Source organism: Equus quagga, chromosome 7 (genome assembly GCF_021613505.1).
Source record: "Equus quagga isolate Etosha38 chromosome 7, UCLA_HA_Equagga_1.0, whole genome shotgun sequence".
NCBI lineage: Eukaryota > Metazoa > Chordata > Mammalia > Perissodactyla > Equidae > Equus > Equus quagga.
The window spans coordinates 67209884-67225682 of NC_060273.1; the positions used below are offsets into that span (position 1 = coordinate 67209884).

At 44.0% G+C, this 15799-nt stretch overlaps 1 protein-coding gene across 1 annotated transcript in view; it reads right to left on the bottom strand.

The window, feature by feature from the left end:
• GRIA1 (glutamate ionotropic receptor AMPA type subunit 1) overlaps window positions 1-13251 on the bottom strand; it is a 285987-nt gene extending 272736 nt beyond the window's left edge. Inside the window, exons 1-2 of the mRNA XM_046667310.1 lie at window positions 13097-13251; window positions 9978-10115 (exon numbers count right to left, since the gene is read on the bottom strand). Coding sequence (XP_046523266.1) covers window positions 9978-10115; window positions 13097-13178 — 220 coding nt within the window. The 5' untranslated portion in view covers window positions 13179-13251. The remainder of the gene's footprint in view (window positions 1-9977; window positions 10116-13096) is intronic.
• Between the last annotated feature and the right edge of the window lie 2548 nt (window positions 13252-15799).

Genomic DNA, 15799 nt, shown 5'->3' on the forward strand with positions numbered 1-15799 from the left:
TTAAGATTTCAATTTCCCTCATCCACAAAATAGATTCATTCATAGATAATGACCACCCTCATAGGAAAACACTAAAGATTAATTAGTCACTTTGTACTTATAGTGCGTTTATGTTAATAGATAAGAAGCCTAGTTAATTATATTGCCCTGCATTTGCCTACTAATTCTGATTTTTCAAAGCTTTTTCATATAGTAATAGCGTTTGCCTGTTCTAATAATCCTGAGAATCTGGTTTTATCATCCCATAGTATACATCTGGAAACTAAACTGGACACAAAGGTTTCTCAAGGTCACACAGCAAGTCAATGTCAAAGCAGGCATTAAACAAATTATTTCAATTCCTGTATACGTTAATTATTCTATTAAATCTCACTGGAAATTGCACTATTGGTCTATAATGCTCTTAAAATCAGAATAATATATATAAACAATTAAACTTTTATTGAGATCATCATAGCATTGTTTTCAGGAAAAAATAAATGATGTTCAATAAAAGGAGACGGATTAAATAAATTAGGATACATATGTACAACGGGCTTTTAGGAAGACATTAAAAATGAATGTGTAATAAAGCAACATATGTGTTATACTGAGAAAAAAATCATGTTATAAGACAGTACTATAAATCTATTCTTAATTTGTAAATTGATACGTTCAGAAAAAAGATGGAAAGTTTATCTTTAGTACTGTAACTGCAAAAAATTTAGTTTGTTTGGTGTCTGTGTCCCCATTGCTTTCTACAATACACACATTACTTTTGTACACAAAATGAAAGCTATTCCCAAAAAATTCATTTCCATCCTAGAGATTTTGCATAGCAAACATACAGAAACAGGTTTAACCATTGGGTGTCAATTTCATTAGCCTTTGACTGCCTCGTTAACCCCAATTTTGTCTGTGTCCTCTGAGATCTGGACTTCCCATGACCTTGGGCTTCCCTGTGCTCTCTGGACAGCGAGCTGTGACACACCAAAGTCACAAGAGCAGTTGGGGGTGGACAGAGATTTCCAGTAACCTCATTGCACTGCACACCTTGACTGCAGCTGGCACAGAGCAGCACAGGCCACTTGAAAAGTACAGAGGACTGTGTGACAAAAGCAGCAAACACTGACACCAGGGGAGGAGGGCTACTGCCACGGGCAGGGAAATTACAGGATCCACAGGGAAGCGACAGACACAGCTGTCAACGGATGAAGAAAGCCCTCAGATGTGTAGGGATGGAGCCAGAAACACACAAGCCACCACCACCTCTGAGAGCTCGGTTTCCTCATCTGTGAAAAGGGGAGAATTAAAGTACCTGCCTTGTAGTCTTTTATTGAGTGGAAAGTTCATTTACTCCTTCTCATAACAACCACTTATCGTTAATATAATTGTTATCTTCATTTGGAAGAAACTGAGGTTCAAAAAAAAAGCACTGACTTGCACAAGCCATGCAAGGCATCAGAGTCACAACCTTGAGCCAGAAATCCTTTGTTTAGAAAATGGAGCTTTCTACCTTATTTAGGACCCTTCCTGACAATAGTCCAGAAGGAGCTGGAATGAGCTTTTGATTTGACTTACAACTGGTTTTCACTCCCATCACTTTCTAGCAACACAATTATGATAGCCTTCCACAGGAATTTACAACACAGCCTGCTGGAACTCTTAAAACTCATAATATCAAAGCATCACTCCGTAAACAGCAATAACTCAGACTTATTCTCATCATTGCCACTGATGTTATGTAGTATCCAGCTATGCATTCATTCATTCATTCAACTAGTACCAATGACACTATTGTGTGATGGAGACTGTGACGGGAAGCTAAAGAAAACGAGGCCACTGCCCCCAAGTTGGCTGGTTCAGTTGGACAGATAAGACAAGGGGCCAGATGACTCAAATCCAGGGCTAAGTGTGACAACTGCTATCGGGAAGGTACAAAGGGCCGAGGGGGCAGAGGAGAGTGTGAACATGGGGAAGCAAGGAAGGCTTACTGGAGAAGAAGATATAAGACCCACAACAGACCAGAAGGACAGAATTTTGACAGAGGAACATGTGAGGAGCAGTTTGTAGGTGCAAGTGGAGGAAACAGCAGTGTGAATGTGAAGACCATTGAGTTGTCTGGTTTGACTGGAGACCAAGATTCATTGTGTGTGGCTTTCCCTATTGATGAAATAAGTAGGGACTCTAGATGCTTCCCTGCCTCCACACACATGCTCACCAGATTCCCAGGGCTTGTGCTGGACCAGCCTCCAATCTCCATGAATACACCCACCAGTACACCACAGAGCCACATGAGACAACTCATCCCTACACCCAGTCATCAGCTTCCCCTCCTCCCCACATCTGTCCCCATCCTTCTGCCCACCTGCCAAACTCCATCCCAAATTGGCAACGGGAGTAAAGGAACAAAGTCCATTGCTACAGAAGCAAAAAGTCTCCAGGGAACATGAAAATGGCAAAGTGCTCTCAAGCCTCTGATTCCTGGTGAGAAAACAGAAATCTGAACATGGCACCTTTCCGCTGAACCCTTCAGTGGGTTTCCCACAGCTCTTGGGCCAAAGATCAAAATCCATAACAGGGTCCACCAGGCCTGGCCCTTGCCACCCTCTCCAGCCCCACACTCCCCCCACCTCTTTTCCCCACCACCAGGCCTCGCTCTGCCAAGGAAGCTTCTAAAATACTCCTCCTGTTCCCACCACCACATCACCAAAAGCCTTCAGTTCTCAGCTCAAACACCTACTCATCCCTCTGCCCAGAGCTGGTTCCTTTGTAATGTGCTTCCATTGAGTCATGCCCCTTTCTTTCACGTCTTTATCACAACCTATAATGATACACGCATTTGTATGATTATTTGACTGATAGCTGCATCCCTCACTAGATGGTAAGCTCCATGAGAACAGGGCTGCTTTCTGTCTTCGTTCACAATAAGCACTCCATAAATGCTTGTTGAATGTTGGATGAATGCACCTGAGGCCCGTGGTAGGCTTAACACCCCTGCATTTGTGTGCAAAATGTGCAACTTTGTAGGAGGGGACAGCTCAGAGCTTCCCTTAGATTCTCAATCTGTTTACTGAGCCTCCCTCCAACCAAAGGATGGTATAAGAGCATCTTCTCTTAATCGTTTATCCCTGGAGTTTTCCATACACTCTCATCATAGAAATATAGCCCTAGAAGGCTTCTTAGAGATCATATGAGCTTCATTTTATAAGTTAGCATCGGGGGAGGGGCTTCCTCAAAGTCACATATGAATGATTCGAAAAGATAGTCCAGCATTTGAACCCACGTTTTCAAATCCCAACCCAGTATACTTTCACTCCATCTCTCTGTGTGTATGTGTATGAGAGACAGAGAGAAAAATAAGCTCTCCATTATATCAGGGTTTTTTTCCGTGCATTCCTATTTCCTCCTGAGCCCCTTAAGGGAAGAATCAATGCCTAATGCATTTTATTTTCCTCAATTCCTAGTGTAATGCCTTGTAATGGCAAATGGATTTTATTTCTTGTATCAACTTCAACTCTGACTGATTTGTAGTAGCCGCATGGAATGCTGTGACGAGAGAGAATTTAAGGTCCTGTCTAGATTCAGTAGGAAAGAATTCTGTAATCAATGAATGCTGTCTGCAAGGGTATGGAAGGGGGAAGTAATGGTACCTATGCTCCAGAGAGGGCAATAATGAAAGTGCTTTGAATGAATGAGCAAATGAATGAATCTTAACAGTTTCCCAAATGTCCCATATGACTACTTTATCCTGAGCGTCTGAGAGGAGAATAGTAATCTCACCCATCTCAGCAGAAGTCTTCAAACTAATCAAAGGAAGCAATGCTCACAAATGCTTTCTGCATAAAAAAGCTTACGATCGTCCATATTATAATAAGAACCAAGAGTTAACCGCAGACACATGTTGACGCCTGCGTGTCTCAAGGTGAGGGCATGGGTAAAGAGGGAGGAGCCACAATCAGATTGTAACATCAACCAGAGAAATGCAGACATCTGTCATTTAACCGAGAGTGCAGTGTTGATGCAGAAGACAAACTTCGAACTCTCCACCTCCGCCCAAAGAAACACATGCCGGACTGGTTGAGAGGAGGGAAGAGAGATATGGTGATTTTACCCACTCAAAATATCATCCTCTCACTTCACTACCAAAATCTGCTCCGGCCTTCAATGCCTGCTGCAGTTCCACCTCCCACAAGAAGTCTTCCTTAGCCACAGCCGTATACCTTCTATCTGGGAAGTCTTAGCTCTTAATCTTGAATCATAAACTTTACTGTGGCACTTCTTGTGTTGGGCTCTTTTCCTGATGTTTCACTTTTTTGTGTTCATATCATCATATATCTTGAAAGGGTAAATGCTCATCGTGTTTTGGAGTCCCCAAAGCTGGCTTCAAATACTAGCTTAGGCTCTTATTTGCTGCATAATATGGAGAAGTCATTTAATCTCTCTCAGTCTCAGTAGTATCACCTATAAAATGGGACAATAATCTTTCAAGATTTCTCTAAAACTTAAGTAAGACAAAATATGTGAAGTATCTGGCATATAATAGGTCTTTAAAATAATCTTTGTTTACCCTACTACCAGCCCTCCATGCTTTTTATTACTATATACAGAGTAATTTTTTGAGAGCAGGAGTTACACATTTGTTATCTCCTCAACTGTTTGTTACAGAGTGAAGAATAGATATTATCAGAATGAAATAATGAAATGACAGACGCTGAAGGATGTAAATCAGGTGTAAGCAGATTGGCTTACTTACAGGCCTGGGCAAGCAGCATGATTTTGTTACAGTGACCACATGTACAATAGAAAGTGGCGAGGACTTTGGTAAATTTGAGAGTTGATGCCTTAAAGAGGGCAACACTTCTCAGCTCTAGACAATAGAAGCTGAGCAGGAACATGGGTCTAGAGTTGACTGATGTCTTAAGTTTTTTCAGAGCAGCCAGAAATCTGGATTTTTATGCCAAATTTGAAAAGCACTGTGCAGGTGAAGCAAAACAAGTCTGAGGACTGTTAGTTTGGAACTCTGAAAATGATGAGGGATGCTCAGGCAAGAGCTAAAAAGCCATCCATCTAATGCCCATGCCTAAAGTCCTGTTAGAATGCCCTTAGGCTTCCTAAGTAGGGCCACAACAGAGGGAGACCCCCTGTAATTAGGCACACTACCCTCTAACTGACTGTCAGGTAGGCTGTCAGCATCTTAATGCTGTGTGATTACCTGACTCCTGGAGACATCTGTTCACTTGTGTTGGGGGATAGCCCTATGCCCTGTGTTCTCAGCCACAGCAAGCAATAGATACACATGGTCTTTCTGGATAGCAGTTCACATCCTTGTGGTAGAGCCGACCTATAAACATCCAACCCAGGCAACACTGCAGGATAAAGCAAATGGGGCTTGATAATTCAACACTTCCAGGAGCTGAGCGGGTAAAGAAAATGAGAGCAGTGGGCTGCTTGGCAAGGAGGCCATCTAGATGTGGCGCTCCCTGCTCCATCCTAGCAAATCATAGCTACATAGACCCAGGGTCCAGTGTTGCCAGATCTTTTAAAATTTCAAAGAGAGCTAAGATATCCAAATTTTGATGCTAAATTTCATGATTTTTAAACACTGTACTGAAACTGGCCGTGGACAGCCATCTGGTGACCCCTTCCGCAATATTGGAAAAATGGCAGAGCCAGCCCTGGTGGCCTAGTGGTTAAAGTTCGGTGCTCACTGCTTTGGCAGCCTGGGTTCGCTTCTCAGTCACGGAACCATATCACCCGTCTGCCAGTTACCATGCTATGGCAGCGGCTCCCATAGAAGAACTAGAACAACTTACAACCAGGACAGACTATGTACTGGGGTTTTGGGGAGGAAGAAAACAAAAGAGGAAGATTGACAACAGATGTGAGCTCAGGGAGACTCTTTCCCTGAAAACAAAAACGGCAAGTGAGAAGCCCAGTATGGAGTGCCCTGGGAGATCAGAACAGGGGAAGAACTAGGGAGAGTGTCCTCTTTACCTTTGCACATGCCATTCCCTCTATGAAACACACCGCCTCATCCCTTTCCAGCCCCCTCACCCGGTCCTCCTGGAAAACTTCTATTTCTCGTTAAGACTCAGTTCAACCACCACCCTCTGAGAGGTCAGCCCCACCCCTCAAGACACCGCTAACCCTCCCTACAAATCGCTGCTATAACACTTACAACATTACAATTTAATTTTCTCTTTATAGGACAGTCGGCCTCACTAGGGATAAAGTCCTCCAGGGCAGGGAACGTGTCTTACTTTTGTCTGCATTTCTAGTGCTTAACACCATGCCTGGGCTTGGTTAAGGGCTCAAAGACGCTTGCTAAGGGAATGGAAGACTTTTAGATTAAAGAGTTTCTCGAGTGTGATCCCCATACTAACCACTATGGAACCCCCCGGGTCCAGCTCTTGAATATTCTGATTCAGGAAGTCTAGAGTCTGCCCTGAGTCATGCTTTAAACAAGCTCCCTGCGTGAATATTTTTGTGCGCTGAAATTTGAGGACCTCTGGGCTAAACTGTAACCCTCACGAGGAATGAGGCTGTGTCTTCTTCGTTGGCCATTATGTTCCTAGCACCTGGCACAGTGCTTGGCACAAAGGAGGCATTCAGCATGTATTTGCTGAATGGATGGATGGATAAGTGAATGAAAAGGTAGGAATTAAATTGCAACAATGCTCCTCAGACCTCTAATAGAAATCCCAATCAGTATTTCATCTCTCCCTTTATTTATGTTTACCACAAAGGCACCAAGATAAGATGAATAGCTGGTCAGTAACCACCATTTCTATGGACATTCTCCTCAACTCCTGCCTCAACTCCTGGCCGTGTAGGCTTGGAAGAGTGCTCAGAGGAGACTGAGTTGCTGATTCAATGACTTTATCTTTTAATGATGGACGGGAAAGCAAGAAAGATTGATTGCAAAGAAGACACCAAACTCCCATCTTTGCCAGAGGTATTAGCAGTACTCCTCTGCCATCTGCCTTGTATCTCCTACCCTGGAAACACCACTCTTCCCTTTTAATCCCCTGTTGGGAACATATCTAGCAGGAATAGCTCCTCTCTCTTCCCTTCTCCACCCTCTGGTGGAAGGATAATGAATAGCAAAATGCACAGGATAGCAAAATTACGAAATAGCAAAAATTATGAAAAAACAAAGATTTGGTTATTTTCTGGAAGTAAGACTGGGGCAGTTAATTTAAGGTAACTACTAGCCCAGATTTCAGAAAAACATATAAAATTAAATCTGACTAAAAAGTTTTTCTTGGTTTTCCATAAATGATTAATTAACGCATCCTGCCTAAAACCTCTCTGCTCCCTTAGACAATTTTTACTCAGTTGAAACTGGGACAGATGCATTTTCCCCACACCAATGGACCACAGTGGACATAGCCCCCAAAAGTTCCTAGCCTCCTATGAAAGTTAACAGAAAATCCTCCAGGCAGGCAGGGAATTACAATGCCAACGTTACTACCCAAATCGTGCAGTACCCTCACTGATCTTGGAGTTAAACAGAAGAAACTAAAGGTCTAAGTACAAGGTAACACTATTGCTTCTCAGACAAATCCCCAGAGCAGTGTCTGGACTGTAAGCTACTTGAGAGCAAGGGCCTTTTATCATCTCTGTTTTTCCAATGTCCATCTCAGTTACCAGCATTGAAGAAACATTTAAAATTCATAGAAACCTGTACCCTGGTATATGGCAGGAATCAAGTTTCAGAACTGAAATCCGTTCACTCCAGGTTCGCTAACCACAAAGGATAACGTTGCCTATATCATATTTCAATCTCCCCAATAAATGGCCAACAACCCTATTAGAGATCAAGTCTTACATGTTTAAGATAACGGTACAGAAGCACCACCTTTTGCTTTAGAACATTTCCTCTCTATTTTGGTCTCTTATTATCTTGTCCTGCCAGTCAACATCTTTACACTAGGAGAGCAGTTAACATCTCTTTCCACCAAGCTCTGCTGTAGACAGTTCTCAGCAGTATGAATGAATACACATGCCAGCCATTTATTCTTCTTGATTCCCTAAGCAAGTAATCCTTCTTGAGTAATGGACTCCTTTGAGAGTATGACAAAAGCTATAGAGTATGACAAAAGCTACGGAGCCTCTCCCAGGGAAATAAATTAGCATATGCATGCAAAAGATTATCCATAATCTCAGGTGGTTTTAGATATGTTGATGCGCACAACCAAATGCTCCGCTCAAAGGCCCTTTCCAAAGCCATAGCAAAAGGAATGGGAGGTTATCTGAAACCCAAACACCTACCAGTATTATTCTAGCTTTTCAGGGAGATGATTTCACAGAACTACGATTCAACAATTAAATTTCAGCTCTTTTTTAAGGGTAATGAGTAACACAGTAGACAAAATTTTCAACCTTAGCATGACCAGAATGCAGAATTGCTATTTTACTTATTCAATGGGTCACTTTTGTGCAAAATCACAGCTACAATTTGAAGCGCTGTACAAGGTTTTTGCCTTAGGTGCTTTATCAGGCCACTGCCTTACAAGACTTTGAAAACTCCTTTTTGTGTCTTGGGTAATCTCAGTATAATTGATCAGATTACGCTAAGGATCAGTGTATCTATCACAGTGCCAGGAACATGGACATTAGGGTCACAAGACCACCATTTACTTCTTAGGTGATCCTGGGAAAGTTATATAACTTGTTGCAGTCTCAGTTTCCTCGTCTCTAAAAAGAAGATAACACAGTGCTCTGCAGGTTACCTGTGAGGATTAATGAGCTAACACATAAAAAGCAATGAGTGCATTACATGGGCCATAGTAGATACTCAATAAATGATAATGAGCATTACTATAATCGTCTATAAAATACTTATCATAGTTCTTGACACACAGTAAAGTACTCAGTAAATGCAATCTGGTATAATTATAATTCTTGGCATTCATATCAACTTATCTTACAAGTGGTCTTAGGAAGAGGGAGAATTCTGAATTCTCACTATGAGTCTTCAAAGCACATTCAGTTCAAATCATTGAGAACCCACCATGAGGGAACATGGGAAAGAGAGGAAGGAACATGGTCTCTGCCTTCAACTGTCCATAGCTCAGCAGAAGTCACCAAGTCCACAGTGGCACACAAAGCCGATGGTGCTAATTGAATCCGGTTTTGAGTCTCAAGTTCGTCTTGCCCATTCAGCTCTTACTTCCATGCCATAAATTCCTACTTGAGCTTAATCCCCGGAGGGAAAATGTCTCTAGTGATTAATTTTTATGCTTTCATCTGTCATAAAATCCCAGTCATGCAACCGCACGGGTTTCCTTTTCAGTCCTAGTCATGAGAAAAACTCAGAATGATGTTTGTTGCCCATATTTGATAACTCATTCATTTCAGACATCAGAGATTTATCTCTCCCTTCTCCTTCTTGAGGTCACTTCTGTTCTGTTTTATGCTCAAAGGCCATCCTACAAACTGTGTCTTAAGTGGTCAGTGACGTCAAGGCGTTTTGGAAATAATCAAGGCACAATTTTAAAATAATTATTGGTCATTTCCCAAAGTGGGAAGCCAGATATATAACTTCTCACAGATCCTTTTTTACCAAGCTACAGGGACATTTTCTCCTTTTAACTTGTGCACAGGAAAGGTGTAAGCATTAAACCACATTCTCCAAGTTAGAACCTTTAATCCTACGTCTCTCAGAAGTCTCCTATGTGTGAAACTCTCTCAAGTGAATGAGAAAACCTCGGCGAGGTAGGGGCGATGCAGTCAACCCAAGTACCCATCGTGCTGGCATTTAAAGTTAGCTGACAGCGAAAAAGCAAATTCATTTTCTGAAGCATTGCAGGATCTAAAATACCAACTGATGGAATCACTCAAAAGGCTCTGGAATTTTTTCTTGAAGGGCTTTCTCTTATGAAGACAAATGACAACTCAAGTCATTTTTGCAACGCCACCACCTACTCACAGGTCCTCCTTTCATTGGTCGATCACAGGAAAAAATCTCAGAAATAGAAGCAATTACTTACATCTATAGGTCATCTCAAAGCTGTCGCTGATGTTCACAATATCAATCTGGGGGAGCAGCTTTGGGGGCTCTGTGAGTTGCGACAAAGCAAATCTAAAAGCGGCATGTTCCTGTGACTGCTGGTTTGGAAATAATCCCCCTAGGAGGAAAGAAAATGCAACATGGTATCTGGGCTAGAGACAGGTTTAATTCCTCAGCAGCCCACCCTAGATGGGCCCTTGTCTTTTCCCCGTGCAAACTCACTAGTTGTAGCCTTTAGTAACGGGATGATGGTTCAAACAGACTCAACTGGACACTGAGGTTTAAACTTCTACAGATAAGCTTTTACGTGACAAGGGCCTCTAACATCTATGACTCTGCCCAAACTTTTGACTGTTTGCCCCCAACTCAGCTCAGGTCAGAGGAAACAGGAGCATGGTGGCATTTCTCTTCCTCCTCCCTTAGGCAAACCACCTGGGGGGCCTCTGAACTTGTATGCACATAAGCTCTTATTGTGTCTCATTTTTCTCCTGTCGGCCCATTTCTCACCATAGGGCCTTACAGGAAGTAGTGAATAAATGTTGTAGAGTGAAATCACCTCTGGGACCCTGTGGGCTTCTCCAGCGCTACAACCGTTTGCTTTGACACCTCTGGTCTTTGACCTGTCAAGATCTGCATGCAGTTTAACTATGCTACCACATCTAAGGTTTATTATTCATTTCCTCCGAAAACTCTTGATTTTCTGCAAAGTGTTTTGCTGCTTCTTTTGCCACTCATAATCTCAGCTACCTAGGAACGACTGGTTACATAAGGGATTGCCATTGTGTGTGTTTCCATGGGAGAACCTTGGCTTCAAAGATGTGGGGGCTTAAGACTGTCAAGTGGATACAAACATTCTACTCTAGTAAAAAGCACAACAAAGGTGCCTATCGGGGCTTCTGTTCCAAGAAACTAGAGTATACGTCTCACCCTTGTATTTCCTGTGGACATGTAGATGAATTAAAATACACGTCTGTGAATTAAAATCAGCTTTTTCCAGAGACTGAACTATAATGAATGTTTACACAGAAGTTTATCTTGGATCCAACAGGAGTCACAGTTCCGATGTAATACACTTCTAACTTCTTCTACAGTGGGGCCGTGTTTGTTTTGTACAACCAATAAAGGGATTGTAAGGCTTTTGTGAGAGATCGTACAAGTAGAATCAAGTACTACCTGATGGCGGTGATATTTTCAGCATCTGTTCTACAATTTAATGTTTCCACCTTTTCTTTGAAAACAAAAACAATGATTTTATCAGTTGAACAAGCAAGTTGGGGCTGAATAGGATGAAAAATCTGCAGAGATACATGAGCAAACATATACACAGACACAAAACACCCCCATGCATTTATAACCAAGGTGATGCACACAAATACACTTGGAAAAAGCAAATCCACATATCTCAAGACAAGCATTTCCAATCAGCAAAGTATGGACAACATGTAGGTCCCGACATAAACGATGCTGGACGTAAGAGCAGGTGATTCACACATGTGCATATGCCTCCATTTTAAAGAGTAAAAACCAAAAACTCCTTCTTGGTTCTGATACTCCCCCCTCCCCCCTAGTTGACCACACCCCAAACACTTCCCAGTCCTTTCACCCTGCAGTGAATGAAAGGGGGGATGGGGGGAGGTAGGCGGCTACAGGCTGGGCTGCAAGGGAAGTGTCTCCCAGGCAGGAAGTTTTGTTTTGTGTGTAAAAGGCACTAACACACATACACAGGCACGCTTCAGGATGTAGCTTAACAGGTGTCAGGAAACAAAGCAAGTTACTCCATGGCTGTCCCAACCTCCCTCGGAGCCAGCCTGCTGGAGAGGCCAGAAGAGACTGATACTGCAGCACATGTGTGTCCAACCAAATGCCACCTGCACCGCCTCCCCCCAGAAACACACACTCACATGAAGTACACGGACAACCAGTAATAGGAACTTTCCCTGATGGAGCGATGTCCCCATCAAGGGAGAGAAAACAGAACCAAACCAACCAAGATGCCTCCAAGCAAAGCAGCTGGCTTGATTCCGGGACACAAATAGCACTAAGATGCCAGTCACACTGAATTCCCTGAGCCCTTGTGGACACACGCTGTTATTGGTGTTATTGCTCCAGTTTGTTTTGCTTTCACCCATTATTATGAGGAGGAGCAATGTCCGTCAGCTGCCTCGTAAATACAGAGAGGATGGGGGTCCTTTTAGAAGCATGACAGCCGGGAAGGGGAAATCGGGAACAAAAAGGCATGCAGCATGTTGAAACCTGCCTCCAAGTTGAGAGGATGGAGCCCGGTGATAGGGAAAGCTAAGAGGAGGGGAGAGGAACATATGTATGTGTGTGTTTGTATGTGTGTAAAAGGTGGGCAGTGTCTGTGCATGGAAAATCTAAGAGGAGGAGACGATTGAAGGAATAGAGAAAAGGCAGGCTAGAAAGTTCCAGGACTGGGGGAGTGGGGACCACCAGCCCAGCATGGCAGACAGCAGCGGGAAGGCAGCTAGAGGAGCCCAGAGCAGGAGAGAGAGCTCCCTTGACTTAGAGTAGGGGGCCTTTTGGCATTATTTCAGTGGCTGCAATAAACCCAGCACCCTTCACTCCTTCTTTTAGAGGGTCTCTTTCCTCTGCCCCAGCTAAGAAATCACCCCTCTCTCAATGAAATATATATGTGCATATTTAATACATAATCACACGCATAAATACACACACCACGCATATGTATATCGATAAATGGAATCAGGCACCATGGACCACGCAACAGAGTTAACTCCTTAAACACCCACCACCTCTTTTCTTGCTACAGCCTGATTTTTTTCCTCCAAAGCAGTGATTCCTCCATTTCACATGCTCATGCCTAGAGTGTGAGTGGTGTGTGAGGACCTGTGTTTGTATGTGTGTGTGTGTGTGTGCACGCTTCCCTTCTGCCCCTCATGCGATCAAGAGAAGCCCCCTCCCTGTGCTGGCGGCCAAGTCTTCCTCCCATCACAGCTGTCAATAGATAGCCAAGCACAACAGCCCACAGTGGGGGCGGGGGGACACAGGACCCCCCCCCCAACCCAAATAAAACCTGGCCAGATCCAGAAAGTCCCTCCCCAGGCTGCCCCTCTCACTCACCGATCTGGATATTGTTGGGAAAATTGGCACCTACTACCGCGCCTAGGAAACCGGTGCAGAAGAAGGCAAAAATGTGCTGCATATTCCTTTTTGCATTGGCGAAAAAGAAGCCCAGGTCCAATCATAGATTTGATGTTTTCCCCCCTTCCCTTTATTCCTCTCTCTGTGCTGCCTGTTCTTTTCCTCCTGCAGTTCCTTCCTTCCTCGCTTGCTTCCTTCCTTCCTTCTGCGAGGTTTGTCTGTTTCCCTTGGAATCCGAGCACTTAAACTGCAGCGTTAACACCAACTGACAGCCAGATTAACTGAGCACGGAAGAGAGAAGCCCGTCCTCATGCTAGCTGGAGCGCTCGCTCCCCCTCTCCCTCTCCTCTCCTCTCCTCTCCTCTCGCAGCCTGCCTCTCTCTCCCTCCCTTGCTCTCTCTCGCTCTCCCCCTCACACTCACACAGGCAGCAAGCTCTATGCTAATATCCATGGAGCCAGCTCAGAGTTCCACAGCTGACCTCCTCTCGTGCTCAGCCCCTGCCTCCCCATCCTCACCTTATGCTCCTTTCTGTGTGTGCCCATGGATGGGTGGGTGGGTGAGGGGGTGTGATACAGGGAGCTCCGTCCTGAAAGGGACAACCCCGCAGTCCCCTTCATCTTCCCCCGCCTTCCTCAGCTCTCTCTGCCCCCCTTGCCCAGCCCCCAGCCAGGCAGATGCTACTGGGAATGTGGGTTCAGCTGTAAGTCAGTAGGTGGCAGGGGGTCCCCATAATAGTCCTCCATCCACCCACTGCTTGATCTAGGTCACTTTTTCTAGGAGCACACGGGCTGTGCTGGATACATCTCCTGCACTCCACTGGCCCAATTATTCCTACAACTAATTCCTGAGGGAAGACCCTAGAAATCCCTCCTAGGAGCTTTAAAGTGAAAAAAAGTCCCACAGCCCTTAATGGGAAGAATGACAGAAAGACAAACCGAAGGATCTGGAATGATTGGCAGGTGCCTTGACTTGGACCTTTGGCTGTCCCTGTCTGCCTTTATAAGCAGAATTGGTGGTCTCTTAAATCCTAGGCGTTTAAAATGGGCCCCTTCCCCCTTTCCCTGCATGCCACAGGAGTCTATAGCATCAGAACCGTGTGGGTGTACAATAAAGGCTAAGGATACTTACACAGAGCAATTACATGACTCATTTTGCAGGGATTCTAGTGAGAGGATTTAGGCTTCTTCCAGTTATCTCCGGCCGCTGATCACGTCTGGTGTAAACTGGAACTCCACAGACCCTCCTGGACAGGGGCTTCTGCTGAAAGAACCTGTAGAGAGAACAGCTGTGTTTGGGGAAATAACGTGGGTTGCAAAGTAGCAGTCACTAACAGTCAGAGAGCACTTTACAGTTGCTGAAGCAACTTCACAGCATTATCTCGTTCTCTCCTCACACCAGCCCTGTAAAGTGGCCAAGACCCTTATTTTACAGATGTAAACAACTGAGGCCCCGGGGTTTCAATCATAAAGACATAGACCTACTCAGATGGAGTCTGGACCTTCAGGACCAGCTTACGAACTTGAATGCTCTGGGCATTACCAGTTGACTCACGTGCCTGGACAGAACTCCCACCCAAAAGATGATAATTCAGGAAAAGGAAATCCACCTTTGCTCAGTTAGAATGAGGGAGAATAGATTTTGCTTTGCTACTTGACTAGGCCATTTTACCCCCAAACGCCTCACTTCTCTCACAAAGATTGCATAATCACACACACTCATAGGACAGCTACGAGGGCTGGATTTGTAGGAAATATCTGACTGTGTTCCATGGAGGCCCTCAGCTAGGAGCAACCTAGAGGGCAGATGCTTCATGATTTGCTATGCACTTTCACATATAGTAATTAACTCACATGATTTTTAAAGCTAATGTTTATTCATTTACCATGTGCCGGGTACCATGCTGAGCAATGCGCACACATCATTTACTCATGCAAAAACACCTGCGGGGTAATCTAATCCCCATTTTATAGATAAAGAAACTGAGGCCTAATAATGTACCCAAGTTGCATGGCTAACAGGGAAGAGATTGGGGGTTTGAAAGCAGGAAACTCTACCATCAGGCCCAAGCTCTGAACCCTTAGGCTCCAACAGCAGGAAGCACTGGGCAGGGACATTCTAGAGGGAGTGTGAGTATCCGCTTGGGAAAGTGGGAGAACAGATCAGGGAAGATCACCTCCAAGGTTCCTGCCAACATTTAGAGTCCATGATGCAATGATTCCATCTTATAATTTCATTTCTGCGTTTGCATTTTTGTCTCTTACTATTTTGAATGGTACCTGGGGATCTTTTAAGTTCTCTGAGCTTTGTGCCTGGTAATAAGAATAATTAGGCTGTCACTGAAAGCTTCGCACTTTTCTGTCACCTTTCAGAGGAAGATCTCAAAACCCTTTACAAGGATTAATGAGGAAAACCTCAATGCCCACCTCTAATAAGTAAGACTTGTTTTGCTTATTTTGGGGGAAGGGGGCTTGAAGGCATCAAACCCATGCATTTTCTACCATCATTATAAATCATATAGTCAGATGGATTTTCCTAAAATACAGCGTTAACTATGTCACTGCCCTGCTCAAATATGGTCAATGGCTCCCCTTGGCCTATTAAATACATAGTTGTTCAATCATTAAACAAACATGGAGCTTACATTTTTCAAACTTGGGCATCTAGGTCAAGTTACATCTAG